At 30.4% G+C, this 16,331-nt stretch overlaps 1 protein-coding gene and 1 non-coding gene across 2 annotated transcripts; both read left to right on the top strand.

Annotated features, from left to right (window-relative positions):
• Nucleotides 1-1,483: 1,483 nt before the first annotated feature.
• Nucleotides 1,484-7,939, top strand: LOC111878489 (wax ester synthase/diacylglycerol acyltransferase 11). Its single transcript, XM_023874997.2, has 6 exons — nucleotides 1,484-2,348; nucleotides 6,359-6,431; nucleotides 6,516-6,583; nucleotides 6,739-6,948; nucleotides 7,196-7,333; nucleotides 7,583-7,939. The coding sequence occupies exons 1-6, from the start codon at nucleotides 1,611-1,613 to the stop codon at nucleotides 7,772-7,774; spliced, it is 1,419 nt and encodes a 472-aa protein (XP_023730765.2). The 5' UTR covers nucleotides 1,484-1,610; the 3' UTR covers nucleotides 7,775-7,939.
• Nucleotides 7,940-8,594: 655 nt separating this feature from the next.
• On the top strand, nucleotides 8,595-8,666 carry TRNAD-GUC (transfer RNA aspartic acid (anticodon GUC)). Its single transcript has one exon. It is a non-coding gene; the product is annotated as a tRNA-Asp (tRNA).
• Nucleotides 8,667-16,331: the final 7,665 nt, after the last annotated feature.

Raw genomic sequence — 16,331 nt, 5'->3', positions numbered from 1 at the left:
TATATTTATATATATATATATATATATATATATATATATATATATATATATATATATCCTCCCTAATAAATAAAGATCCTTTTGGCACATGTCACATTCTCACTTATTTTGCCATATGTAACTTTGGTGGTTATTTTAAATTAATTTTTATTCTATATTTTATGATTTTTTTCATTTTATTAAGTTGTAGATAATATTTATATTCAATAACAAATGTATATCAATTTCATTAATAAACTTTCCTTTTAATTTCAAAATTATCAAATTAAAGATTCATTAATTTTCTTTATGTATTTATCTAATTTATTTGTTTAAATTTAAAAGAGAAAAAAATGTAATTTTTAAAATTCAATATATTTCTTACTTTTCAAATGTTTAGAATTTTGTATTTAGTTTTTTTTAAATAAACTCATGTAATACATGGATCTCACACCTATATATATATATATATATATATATATATATATATATATATATATATATATATATATATATTGATAATTTACCAAAAATTTTAACATAATCTCATAAAAGTACATTATATATCTTATCTTAAATATTTATTGGAAAATAATAGTTACTAAGTTATATATTTATGAGATAGTGAGCATTACAAACTATAAGGTAAATAGTTGAAGTGTATGAAAATTTTAAAGTGTATCTCATTAAATAGTATTTGAAAAACTTAACTATTAACACTTAATAAAAAAAATTTAATTGTATCAGCAAAACTTTATTTTTTGATACATAAGAAGGCAAGGCAGTTGTTTAAGGTTGTCAAAAGTTTGTCACTTTTCAAATGTATGATATGTTGAATCCATTTTTGGTTTTCATATTAAGGATTTTCTAATATATGTCCTAAGAGCTCATATAAGAAGTATTAATTAATCATAATTATTATGATAATTAAATGTGAAACACATTAATTATAAGAAATATTACCATAATTAAATATAAAATTCATTAATAATCTCCATAATTAATGCATTTCAAATTTAATTATGATAACAATTATGATTAATTAATACTTCTTATATGTGCCCTTAAGCACATATTAGAAAATCCTTTCATATCAATATTCGAAATATTTGCTCTTAATAAGCTTATGTAATTTTAGAAATACAAACGATAAATATAATAAAGACAAAATTAGATAAATTGTCATTTTCAAAAAGTACAATGAAAGGTCCTCAGTATAATATTTAATTTATACAAAAAAAGCTTTATAGTTTCGGTCAATGTATAAAGGGTTATTTTACAAAACACTTAGATTGTTAACCTAAATGACAAAGTTAAGTTTTCAAAATATATTACACAATCAAGTATACTAAAAATATAATTTAGTCTATACTTTAAAAGATACAAAGTTGGTGTGTGCATTGATGATTGATCGTACGTATGTTCTTTTTTTCTTTGAAATATTAATAGTTAAGTGAATAACTATAAACGATGAACAGGTATCAAAAAGATGAAATATCTGAACTTGAAGGTATTGACTGCAATTAATTCAAACAAGAAGGTGGGTGGTTGTAACTAATATGCTCATTCACATTTAAAATCTTTATAAAGGATACAAAGTTTGAAGCAATAAAGAAAGTCAAGCTACTAAAATGATCATGGAGATAGACGAGCCATTGACGCCGGCCGGCCGGTTGTTTATCCAGCCGGAAACGAACATAGTCGTCCTGTGCTGCTTAGGAACTAAACAACCACTTCGAATAGAGGCCATAAAATCGGTGATAGCAGATTCAATGTTAGTGAAACACCCAAGGTTATCTAGTGTCTTGATCATCGACAAAAATGGCCGAGAATACTGGAGAAAAACAGAGATCGACTTGGATCGTCACGTCGTAGTCCGTCATGACCCCATTGAAGAAGCCACTGACGACGAGGATGCAGCAAATCTCTACATGGCTGATCTTGCAGTGTCAACCCCACTTGCCACTGACAAGCCTTTATGGGAAGTCCATCTATTGACTTCTCATAAATGCGCTGTGGTTCGTGCTCATCACGCGCTCGGAGATGGGATCTCCATGTTATCGTTTTTTATGGCAATGTGTCGGAAAGCAGATGATCCAGAGACAATGCCCGATATGAATTCTGTTGTTGACCCAAGAAACAAGCGTAGCGGGGAAGAAGCCATTGGATGGATATTGTGGAGGTTGATGAAGGTGGTATGGTTCACGTTGGTGTTTGTTTTTGATTTCATAGCAAGAGTTTTGTGGGTTCGAGATGAGACAACGGTGATCAATGGCGGAGCTGGGGTAGAGCTATGGCCAAGGAAATTGGTGACTGCAAAATTTTTGATTGATGATATGAAAGTCGTCAAGAAATCCATACCTAAAACAGTAAGTTGGCTACATGAAGTTTTTAGTGTGTTTCTTCATTGTTTATATATGACTGTTATGTACCTAATATTATGTATAAAACCATCAAAAACTATATAGCTTTAACAAAATACAATCAAATCTCTCTACCATTTTTCTTGTATCCTTAATTTGACTAGATGATAGGTTTTGTACATATTTTTATGGAATTTTAAATATTTAATTTCACACCACAAACCATATATAAGAATACATTATCAACTAACTATAAATCTTCATATTCAAATTTAATATAGAAAACTATAGTAAAAAATTAAAATTATTCATTAAAAACCCAATAAATGTATTCTCATAACATATCAAAAAGAACCATGAATATATATATATATATATATATATATATATATATATATATATATATATATATATATATATTAGGTGTCAAAGAAAGTTATAAAGCATATAGAGGTCTAATATAAACAACAGATTCAAAATACATAGATGTTGGGGATAAATTATGAAATCAGAAATAATATAAGCTTAAAATCAATAGAAAGAAGCTAACAATGAGAAAAAATTGTGTTCTTTAATCAAAATGAAGTTAATTTTGATGTTTTTATACATAATATTACATACATAACAGTCATATATTTACTTTTATATATATATATATATATATATATATATATATATATATATATATATATATATATATATATATATATATATATATATATATATATATATATATATATATATATATATATATATATATATATATATATATATATATATATATATATATATATATATATATATATATATATATATATATATATATATAGGATTTGTCATGAGGATTACAAACTATAAGGTAAATAGTCGAAGTCTGTGAAAAGTTTAAATTCTATCCCATTAATAGTATTTAAAAATACTTAACTACTAATATATATAAAAAATGCTGTTAAATTATATATCAGTAGAACTTTTTTTTATATACATAAGAAGGCAAGGCAGTAGTTTAAGGTTGACAAAAGTTTGACAATTTGCAAATGTATAACATGTTTAATCGATTTTTGGTTTCCCTTTTATTATTCAAAAACTTTGCTCTTCATGTACTTGTGTAGTTTTAGAAATACAAAACGATAAATATAACAAAGACAAAATTAGATAAATTGTCATTTTCAAAAAGTACAATGAAAGGTCCTCAATTATACTATTTTTGATACAAACAACCTTTATAGTTTCGATTTCTCGTTAGGACTAACTTTATTAGAAAATTAAACAAAAATATTTTGTTTTATCTATTTTGATACTTTTATTTTATATATTTCTTGTAATTTTTAAGTTGTTATTTATTTAATCCAAGGGTAACTAGCCCATCCCCAAATAGGCATCAAACATAGTTATACCGTGATAACCAAAAATGTTTAGCCAGAATGGTTCGATACGATCCAACCAATAAAATTTAAATTGATTATTATTTTTTAATACATGAATCGATATAGTCTAAACTAAATTCAGATTTGATTCAACAAAATTACAAATCAAATGAATCGGTTTCAAAAAGCAATAGATTTTTTGATCCAGTTCTTGAATTTAAATTGATTTTAGTTTTTTAATACATGAATCGAACTAGTCTAAACTAAATTCAAATGCGATCTAACTAAATTCCAAATAGGTTGTAATGGTTTTTACAACTCGGTTTTCAAAAGGAAAGACATTTTAAAAAAATATATAACTTTATTATTATTTTTTAGAAAGGCTTACACACTACGCTACTCCTAAGTCTACAACTTTTGTCAAAGACATGACTAAAGCCCTCAACTTTTAGTTGATAGACATTTATCCGTCAATTCTTGATACCGTTAGGCTAAAGGCTTTTTGGTAACTTGATTATTATTATATTAGTTAAATTTATAAAAGAATTTAAAAAAATTGTTTAGTTGTGAATTAAATTTTTTAGACAACTACTAAAATATATTATAGTTCAATATTTCGTAGATAAAAAAAAAACTTTTGATAAGAAGTATATATTGATGTATTGAATTTATTGGAACTCATTAATATATCAAAAAAATAATATAAACAAACAAATAATTAATTATTTTTCGGTTTTTGAACTATTTGATTTTTAATTTATAAACCAAAATTAATTCTTAATCCAAAATAATAGTTTGTTTTTTTAAAACTAATCCAAATATTTGGACCAAAATGTCCGATTGTTCAATTTGATTTTATCCAAATAGTAAACAACTTTAGCCCCCGCAACTTCCTTTTTTCGGTTACTCTACCCAACGAGGATGATACTCGCATTTATAAACTAATTAAAATATTCTACAATTATAAGATATTTTAATATTTCCCATGGAAAGGTTTTGGTAAGGTCACCAGTGTTCAACTCTATGTCTGGTGAGGTCAACAGTTGAACTCTATGTCTTGAACTTACACCTAATTTTAGAGGCGAAATCAAGATACATGAGATAGTGAGGTATGAGATAAGTAAATAAAAAGATGGTAGGGGAGGCAAAGCATATTAAATAGTTTGAAAACGATCTTGAATTATGATCTAGTTAGAATGTAGTTCAAAGAGTTTGAAATCGATCTCTAATTTTTGAAAGCATATATTTGTCTTCATTTTTCCAACATTTGACATGAAATAGACATTGATGATCGTTAGACTATACAGTATGTTGGCGACAATGTAGAGACGTTATATAAACAGGTCAACTCCACCATGACCTTGGAAAGGCGGTGTCTTGGGGGGAGAGAAACAATGAGCAATAGAAGGAGAGAGACAATGAGAAACAAAAGAAAAGAGAGGTCTGGTTAGTCGTAGCTCTACCTAGGACACACCGTGTCAAACACCTTCTACGCCCGATGTTGAAATCTTTCGTGCCTACCATGTCATCATCACACCCTTAGTTTGGTGAGGATATTAGATGGTCTTTATATGGATCTAATGTTATGCTTCCATTGTTGAAGAAAATTGGAGGAGTGTTGTTTTGTGAGGCTCTGGATATAACTTACGATGATGCTGCATAAGTCTTCATCATAGTGACAGTGGGTTGATACGCACTTGAAGTATGGATGTTCAGTGTTGGGTCAGACCACATCCATCGAATCCATCTAGTAAACAATGTAAAACACTCCCAATGAACTATATATTAATTTCTTTATGTTTGTTTCGCATTACAAGTCAATAAGAATTGTAGAGGAGTTAGTTGGGTTTTCCGATGAGGTAAAGTGGGTTGGAGAGGAAGGGTCACAATACATGGAGTTCTAAGGGTGGCCATGGATGTTTCAAGGTTCATCAGTGTGTTGTATGTGTGAGTAGACCTCACAATTTCAGATACGAAGACACGAATCTGTGAGAGACACGACACGACACGAATACATCTTAAAAATTGAGATAAAGCTTATTTCTCATCGTGTAATCGTATCATGTCAAATTCGTGGCTGACACGTTTTTATGACACGAATATTAATACACGAATTGTCAGGTCTATGTGTGAGTGATTATATGATAGTTAATATGTTTGTGTTAATTATTATTAGAGTTAAAAGACTATATAAATAATGTATAGATAGCATAAGAGGAGCATATTTAATTGGACCTGGAAATATGTATTAACAAGGAAGATATTGCCTTTCCTATTCAAGGCTGAAGGTCTGTACATAGGTGTAATTAGAAGTAGATTAAGTTTGTCGGTTAAAAACAAAATCAATAAATAAAATAAACTAAAAGAAGGGTAGTTTGGCCAATTCAGAAAAACTTAACCCCTATTTATATTGGTGTTCATCAAAACTAAAAGGGACCAACTGTGCATGTTTTTTAAAACCACAATGAGTATTTGTGTAAAAAAAACTCATAAGTCATAAGGACTATATCTTGTATTTTTTTGAACCATTAGAACAAATTATGTAATTTTTTTATGATAAACATAGTCTAAAACATATCTTTAGCATATCAATTCTAAACATGTTAATAATTTTTATAATGTTTTTATACACATAATACAATCACGCAGACAATAAACGACGTTTTGTTCGGGGTAATATCATTTGGGCTATCAAAATACCTGGACACGCGATCACCAAAACGTAAGTATCTTTGACTTGCATATGTTTAATCATGCTTTAAAGAAGACGTAAAGATGATCATAATTTAAACCATATATATTATAGCTTTGCATGAAGGTTTGCGAATGACCGGATTAGCCATGGTCAATTTACGACCTCAAGCAGGACATCAGGTTAATCCTCTTAACCTTGTTTTTTGGATTATTTCATTTCAGCTTACTATTTTTAAACTTTAATTTACTTGTTAGATCCATAATGAATGAAATATAATATATATGGATATATGTACATTACTTTAAATTAACATGAGTAAAACATTTTTCTATAGGATCTAATTAAAATGATGCAAGATAAATCGATGGGATGGGGGAACAAATTCGGAATGTTGTTGTTACCCGCATACTACTATAGTAGTAGATCGGATCCATTGGAGTATTTGAGGAGGGCAAAAACCATGATTGACCAGAAAAAGTCTTCTTTAGAGAGTTTCTTTTCCTACAAATTTGGGTACTTGATCATGTCCATCATGGGTGCAAAGGTGATTTCTTTTCAGATTTTGTATTAATATTACAAAAATTTGTTATCTTAAATTTAACTTATATATAAAAGATAGACACTTATTCACTTTTGGATCAGGTAATACCGTAATATGATAGATATAAATCAAATATTCTTTTATATAGAATATGTAGTAATATATTTGCTTTAAGACATGTACCTATGCCAAACTATTTTGCTTAACATTTTTCTTATAACATATTTGTGTTTGTACTTTATTTTTTCAGTATGCAAGTCTACTAAATTACAAAATTCTATGTAACACGACGTTCACAATTTCGAACATGGTTGGTCCAAAAGAGAAAGTTATGTTTGCCGACCATCCGGTGGACTACATGAAAACGACTTCAACAAGTTTACCACATGTATACTTCTTCAACTCTACCTTATCCATATGTGCTTCCATGGCGGATTTACTATGTTAAAAGTGGGGTGCATGTATCATGTATGAACCCCATTTAGAAATGGACCCTACCCGATATTCTAGTAAAAAAGAAATTCTTTTATAAAAAATGTATGCTTTGTCCTACACGATAGACCCCAGTTAACTACACTACATGTATTCATAAGCCTGAAAGTTTGACCCGTTTTCTTCATTAATATTATGTTGACAGGGGATTACAATGCACATGGTGAGCTATGCAGGAACGGCTTACATGCAGCTTCTAGTGGCAAAAGATCTTGTACATGACCCTCAAGTATTAGCCAAATGCTTGGAAGATGCATTGCTTGAAATGAAAGATGCTGCGGTGGCCACGATTAAAAATAAGAAACCAAGTAAAGAGGAACAAACTGATAAAATATAAAAGATAATAATCACAAAAGCCATTTTGAGTTTGGAATTATTCATTTGTCATTTTAAACTTCTTTTTCTTTGGTTTGATTTTGTGTGAAGTTATTTGTGGAGGGGCAATGTTCTGATTCAACTTATATGTGAAGTTTTATATGAACTATCTCGAAGTTTTCCTCTATTGTTCCATATAAATTGGTGATTTGTTGTTGTCCTTAGTTTGTTTAATTATATGGGTTACGCGGTATGATCATAAAGCTATTTGGTGATCATACAAATAGGATGAATTTCATACACTGTAATGATAATATCTGGTTATTACATATTAATTGCAAATCTTAAGTCTAGTATGCCTTAGATCTAGAATGGGAGGTAAATCAACTAATCACCAACATCGTTTAAACAATCACCAAGGTTGGCTAGCTAGTGGTGATCATTTAGGGATAAACACTCCAAAAAGGGAGTGTTTATATATTCACATTACACAAACTTCAACCTTAAGGTGGAATTCTGTAAAAAAAAAATCATCACTTTAGCTTATCAAATGACAAAATGCTATGTCTACGATACATTCAAGTTCCTTCACAAAATGTAGGGAACTAGAAAATTGACTAGTAGTTGTGCAATCAATTACATCGACTGATCTGATTAGAAAAAAAAGAACTGGTGGCATTGTTGAGATTAAATGAAGATTAGTTAAGAAAAAACATATGTTTTTCTCATAAACGACGGTAGATTAGGAAGATAAAATATAATTAGGCTTCCAAATCGTTTACCGTTGTTAGACTTCGCAATTCAATCTATTCTAACCTAATGAAGAACGGTGATAAAATATGGTCGTTGTAGTATAGTGGTAAGTATTCCCGCCTGTCATGCGGGTGACCCGGGTTCGATCCCCGGCAACGGCGCCAAAACTTGGTGGAATGTCAAGCCCACCAAGCAAATTACACAATTTGATTGCTAAATAAACGTAATATAATGGTAAAAACGGGTATCGAACCTCGGGGAAATGGTTGTATTCAATCACTAATGCAATTCAATAGAACTAGTGAAATTAAACTAATTAACTACAATTAAACTAAAAGGGGGGTGTTTAATTACTTGAAAACTAAAATACTTGAATAACTAAAAACCTTGCAATTAAGCAAGTTGATGAGATGCTCAAAGAATTGGAATAATTGGTTAACTAAGGCAATTCAACACAATGAACATTTGTGTGTTTATCATTAGGATCTAATACAAAGCTTATCCTTCATCCCAAATTGGTTATAGCAATCATGAAGCATGATATGCCAAGATTCCTCATAGGTAGTATGGAGGTTGGGGAAGCCCACAACACACATTCTTAATTAAGATCAAGGGTCAATTGAAGCAATTAATCTCAAGAAATCAATTAGCCTTAAGAATGAAGGAATCCCCAATTCCTAGAGGATGTCAAATGCTTACACATCCATAAAGGAGTTATGATTTATAAGCTAGAGATGATTTCTACCATCATAAAGCCTTTGTTTTAGATAAATTCAATGATCCAATGCAAAATCAATGAAATAAATCAACCATTGCTCAATCAAATACTAAGCTCATGATCAAAGCATCAAATAAGCATAAGAACTGCAAACTAGAATCATAAACATGGAATAAATTGATAATCAACACAAATCCTTCAAAACCCACAAACATTCATTGGTTTTCAGCCAAAGTCAACCAAATAAGAGTATTAGCCATTCATGGCAACAAAGTAACAAGAACAATAATCTAATTGCATAAAGAAACTACCTAAGATTTGGAAAGATGAAAGGAAATGGTTTCTAGCTCCCAAAATCGCCTCTTGCAGGTCTCCAATGGTGGAAAATCGTGAATGAACTTCTAGATCTGATCCCCCTAGGTTATTGTAAGCCAAATGACCAAAATGCCCAAACTGGGCAGTTGCACGGGTACCCGCGCGACGAAAATTCCACCCGCGCAAATGTTGCTGTAATGCTATTGGTCCTTCCTTCCACCACTCCACCATTCCACTACCAAAGATTCCTTTGGTCCCCCATTGTCCATGTAATTTGAAATGCACCAATCATCATTTAGCCACCAAATGGATGCTCCAAGCCCAAAATTAGAAATTTATGATCAATCTTCACAAGCCCAAATAATCCAAGCCAATAACTTTCAAAGCCCAATTCGTCTTCTTTGATTCCACCAAGCCCAATAATGCCTCGGGAGCCCACTAAGCCCGTCTCCAATCAACCCGCAACCGCAACAAGCACCGAAAAACCTACAAAATATCTCATGCAACATAACAAGCACCCGGTACGATCCATATTAAAGAAAAAATAAATAAAATACGATGCATTAATGATAAAAAGATCTAAAAATCTAAAATAAACTAATAAAACTAAGGAAATAAAATAAGCTATCAAAATATTTCAATAAAAGTAGTATTAACATCAGAGATTATTAACCTTATTTCATTCCATCTTAACCATATCATATGCAGCAGCAGATGCAGATAGGGGTGCAAACGAGCCGAGCCGAGCCGGGCCGAGTTTGAGCTTGGCCAGGCTCGGCTCGGGCTCGTTTAAGTTATATAAGGCTCGAGCTCGAGCTCGGCTTGATTCGATCTTCCTTGTACTGTGCTCGGCTCGAGCTCGTAAAGAATTATACAAGCTCGGCGCGGGCTTGGACTCGACTCGTTTTTATCTTACGTGTCTAAATAAGCTTAAGCTCGACTCAAGCTCGTTAAGAAGCTCGTTTACTAATATCCTAAATCCATAATTTCCCTAATATGTTTTTATTGTAATATATTTAAATAATATTAAATTATATTATATAAAGGCTCGTTTAGGCTCGCGAGCCTAATCAAGCTTAATGACATAGGCTTGAGCTCGAGCTCGTTTAATAAATGAGCTTAATATTAAGCTCGAGCTCGGCTCGGGCTCGTTTAAAATCGATTGCGAGTCGAGCTTTTAACGATCTGATCTCGAGTAGCTCACGAGTAGCTTGGCTCGTTTGCACCCCTAGATGCAGATGAGGAACCTTCAACTTCCAGGAGTTCAAAAAAGAGATGAGGAGGTCTTACGTCCCAAAGAGATTGCTGATCGGCCATTATTATTATTATTATTATTATTATTATTATTATTATTATTATTATTGGTTTTTTTAGATATGATTAGGCATAGAAAGTTGTAAGGTATCAGGTATGATCAATCTTATGATTGGTAGGTATTTATGTATTAGAAATGGTAACCAACTTGTTAGAAATCCAAAGGGGCGAACACGTCTCTTTTCTAATGAGAAAGTTCGATGAGCCAGATCGTAAAGATATTTATATATTGTCAACATTAAAGGACATTTATGGTATTTGACAATATATAAATATCTCTCTAGCTAACAACTCTCAATGACATGTGTGGAATCCACGAGCTAATCAAGAAGGACACTCTCAATCGGTTTTTGAGGTCATGAGAATTATAGATAATTATAGATGAAACTTTTAATTTGATGCCTTTTTAAATGTGGAATATGGATTGAAATTTATGGATTTAGTGTATATTGAATATTGAAACTTTTTTAATTTTATATTTGTTGGTTTTAAAATATGGATTTGATGTATGTTTTAAAAATTTCTTGTGTTGAGTATATAATTATTTTGAACTTTTTCATGAATTTATAAATTTTATTATACTGCCAAAATTTGTCGAAAATCTATCACAAAAAATATGTTGGTAAATCCGTTAGTGAGTTATTCCGAGATTCCGTCGGTAATCCGTTAGTGAATAATTATGTCGGTGGTAAGCTGTTGCAAACACATTCTATTTGTATTCCGTTGCAAAAAATATTCTAGTTGGTGATCTGTTACTAATTACCGACAGAAAAATCTTTCGCTAAAATTTGTCATAGCCGTCGGAAATCCGTTACAAACAATTAGCGACAAGAATATACCGATTGATTTTGGTCTGTTACAATTCCATCGATAAAGAGTATAGCGACGGAGTACTAATAGTCAGGGGCGGAACACGGCCATTAATGTTAGGGGGGCCGAAACCGAAACTAAAATTTGATTGGTAGCTATAACATATCAATAATTCTAATACTTTTGGTTTATGAGTCCATTTTTTTTACATTTATTTACTAAAATCTAAACTAACTATCAATTAACGAGTATGTGTGATCTAAAGGTACGCATGATTTTTTGTCATACTTTTCCAAACATAATTTTAACAACATACCTATTTATCTTCTCAAAACCTTTATACAACTAAGGTAAGTAGAATTACAAAATTTAAAAGAATATGACATCTCTTTAAGTTCTAGCACAAAGACGCATTAAAATAACTAGCAAAAAAATTGTCTCCTAATAACAAATTTACAAGAAATTATTTTTATATGGTACTATTATTTAGGCAAAAAAAAAAGTCAAAAGCTAGTTTGTAGTCTGCAACATAGTGTACTATCTTTGATAAAAAAAAAAGCAATAAACACACTGACCACCATGATTCATGATATCACATTGTCATGTACTCTTCTTTATGATACTATAATATACAAAAAATAGGTAGTTTGGACTTATAAATAACAAGAAGATGTGATACTTGAGAAGGATGTAGAAGATGTTTATACCGCAGAAGAAACCCAGTGATGGAGAGAACGAGAAAAAGGGTGTTAAGCACGATGGTTAAGGGCAATGTTTTCAAATTCATGTTGAAGGCTTTTTAGTTCTTTTTCTTCTTCATCATGTTATTAAAAATAGTTAAAAATTTAAACATTTATTCTTTGTGGATAAAGTTTCCTCCGAATTAGGAACGTTAGGTACTAAGAATTTTTATTGGAATATCAGTTTTTCTTCAAAATAGAAATTTTAGGTTTTGTAAAAAGTTCTTTTGTATTTTCGTTGTGCCCTAGCTCCTTTAAAATGATTCTCTACTAATTAGGCAATCTAAATATATGAACATGTTTATAAATAGGTATTAGAAACTTGAAAAGCAGGGGGCCAGGGGAGGTCCGCCCCTGCTAATGGTTTGGCCGTGAGTAATGCTCTTTTTTGTAGTTGTGTGATTAGTAAAATAACAAATATTATGGTTTCATTTTTGTTATCATCAAAAGTAATATGATCGCCATTTATTTCAAGCCACATTCACAAAGTCAAAATGCATCGACCGAAATGTTTAAAGTAAGGAAAACTTGCATTTATGATTAGGCCGGTGTATGAGCCTTGGGGTGAAAATCAAGTGTTCATGGGTTGTCTTCTTGTTAAGGTTTTTGTCTTTGCTGAATTCCTTGGGTTTGATCATGCCATGATCATCTAGGATCGAAGAGGCCCTTGATAATCCTTAATTTTGTATGAATTTTTAGATTTCTGGATGCAATCCAGATCACTAAACTTGTAGCACCCACAATTATAGGTCAAATTAAATTTAGGTAAATACGAAGATGACCTTTTTAAGAGACAATTATAAATTTGAAACAATATGTTGTATTATTAATCAACATATATTATGGTGGGTTTATATATAATGTAAATTAATTAATATTTGTGTCTAGTTTAAGAAATTTAAATTAATTTATATACATGAGTTTAATATTTTTCAAAAATTTATTTTTCTTCGAATTGAATTTTTTAATTACCTTTCTTAATTCAAGGTTTCATACTTTTGGTAAATATTAATAAATTATTTATGTATAATTTATTTGTACAAAAATTTTCTTTTTATACCTTTTAAAATTCAAAATATAACCAATATATATATATATATATATATATATATATATATATATATATATATATATATATATATATATATATATATATATATAAAGTGAATATGTAGATGTCATGTATATAACATTGCATATGAAACCATTCAAAACTAAGTAGATTTGAGATAAAATAACTCAAATTACTTATCCTTAATATTAGGTTTTTAGTTTAGGTTTTTAGTTGTATGATTTTCCATGTCCGCCAATATCTTCATTTTCTATTAGGAATTAAAACTCGAGGAATCGGTAATACAAATAATATGGGTAAATGACACAAAAAACACTCTTTTTACACAGAAATTCGATTTTGACACTGTGTTTTTTTTGTGTCAATTTTGACACTGTGTTTTCCAATTTGTTACAATTCTGACCACTTGACCGGTTAACCAGGTTACATGCTGACGTGGCATGATGACGTGCCAGTTTTTATGACGTGGCATGCTGACATTATATGCTGACGTGTTAAAATTGAATTTTTTTTCTCACAAAAAACACTAAGTTTTTAATTTTTTTCAATTTTGACACTAAGTTTAATTTTTTCTTTCAACTTTGACACTATGTTTTTTTGTTCCAAATCGAACATCATTTTTTCCAATTTTGTTCAATGTTGACAATTTTCTATTTGAACCCGTATAAATATTTTTTTAATACATTAAAACCGTATAAATATGTTTTTTTTTTCATTTAAAAACAATAGTTTTGTATAAATACATTTTTCATATGTATATGTATGATTCGTATACATTAATTGTTCAAGTGATTTTGATTATTTTAATGCACCATCGATCTAGATTTATTTTTAATTTTTGTAAAAGCTTACTTTTAATTTTTGTAAAAACGATTAATACTTGATTGTAATGTAGTTTTGATGGTTATATACCTAACAATCGATATAAAGTAAATTACGTCTCTCGTGCAAGTGTTAAAAAACACGTTCAGTCCTTATTTTTGAAAATTAACTCAGACTGTCGCTTATATTGTAGAAAAATACATGTTTCATTCCTCTTTAGGTTCAATTTACACGCTTCATCGGTTATCGCTTATGACACATGAAATGACCAAAATGTCATTTTCATTTTATTTTTCATTTATTTTTTTACAGTTTTACTTATTTTTTATTTATTAAAAAATATTCTAATTAGAATTGTGAATCCTATGAACATTAGGAATACGTGTATTCATATACCACCATCCCTCGCTCCTTAATCTTATTTACCAGTAACCCAGTTAATCTAATTTAATCCAAAATTCCATTTCTCATAAATCCATTTCGTTAATACGTTAAACAACGTGTATTTATAACAAGTATGAATAATTTAAGATAATTACAAGGTAAAGTGGCTCATGATCCTCACTATGTGTTTTTGCAGGCCCGGTCCAGATGGTGGGCAATACGGGCGGTCGCCCAGAGCCATTGTTTCTAAAGGGCGCAAAATTTCTAAAGTATACGATGTGTATATATATATATATAAGAAATTAACCTAACTAAAAATGCTAAGAGAAGTATTTTTCATTAAATTAGTTGTTTTTGTAATGTTGTGACCATATTAATGTTTATTAATATTAATTGTGAATTTTATAATGGTGTGTCTATTTTCGATTTAATTTTTATCATATTTATGATTTGGGGGTCCATTTTTTTCTTTTCGCCCAGGCCAACTATATCTATGGACCGGCCCTGTGTTTTTTTATTCAAATTAGAGACGTAAGTATGGTTCCTGGTCGATCTAACAAGCAACGGAAATATGTACCACCATCGGACCTCCATTAATCACCTAACCAATAGCAACATCACCCCCCAACAACCTCCATCGGAAAACCCACCTCATATCTGTTCTTCCTTTTCACCTCTTCATCTTCGCATGCTATTTCATCCACCCAAAAAGATTATTATCACCAAAATCCGACGATTTTGTTTGTTGTTTTCCGATCAAAAGCTCCAGGACACCACCCTGTAACTGTAAACATCCCCTTTCGTCGAACATTTAAAGATGACGGGACGTACCTTAGATCTATACAACCACCACCTGAGATCTTTTCTTCCTTTTTTTGTCCGGTGAAGGTGAGGGAGAAGACGGTGATGTAATGACGGTGGTGTGTAGACGATGATGGTGGAGCACAGATAAAGGGTGTTAGTCGGGGTACAGATCCGATGGTTTCTAGAGGAAAGAGGGAGAGTGATGCATCAGAGGTGGTGGTCGGTGGCATTGGAGGCGATGGTTGCTCCAGCGATGGCGGCTCCGCCTCTTTAGCTTCACCCGCTTCAATTTGGAAGATGAAATGATATATAAAACACTGTTTTTGTTTTATAAATTTAAAATATAAAAATATTTTATTAAATAGATTAAATAGTTTGCATACAAATAATATATATTTGTATATCAAATAATTACTTAATCATTATAGTAAAAAAAAGATAAATTGTTACCTAATCATTTTCATTAATTAAAGAAAAAATTAATATACTACAAATAATATATATTTATACCAAATAATTACTTAGTCATTATAGTCAAAAAAAAAAAGATAAATTATTACTTAATCATTTTCATCGATTTAAAGAAAAAATTAATATAATTATTAGTAGACACTAAAAAGGGGTATAGATAGCCTATGCCATTATTAGTATATGGTTGTCATGTCCAACTCAATTGTAGGGGCTAAAAGTTCAAGGAAAAGTGGAAAACCAAGGAATACTCATGATTCACTTTTAGCATAAGGCGAGCCGGAGGGAGGCACAAGTGGGACAATAAATGTGCGAACGTGATTGTGCTCTATTGGGCTTGCTAAGTAGCTAGAGAATTGAATGAAAAATTCACTTCAAA

Source organism: Lactuca sativa, chromosome 5 (assembly GCF_002870075.4).
Source record: "Lactuca sativa cultivar Salinas chromosome 5, Lsat_Salinas_v11, whole genome shotgun sequence".
Lineage (NCBI taxonomy): Eukaryota > Viridiplantae > Streptophyta > Magnoliopsida > Asterales > Asteraceae > Lactuca > Lactuca sativa.
The sequence above is the reverse complement of the archived record's forward strand: the minus strand, read 5'-3'. Positions and strand labels throughout refer to the sequence as shown.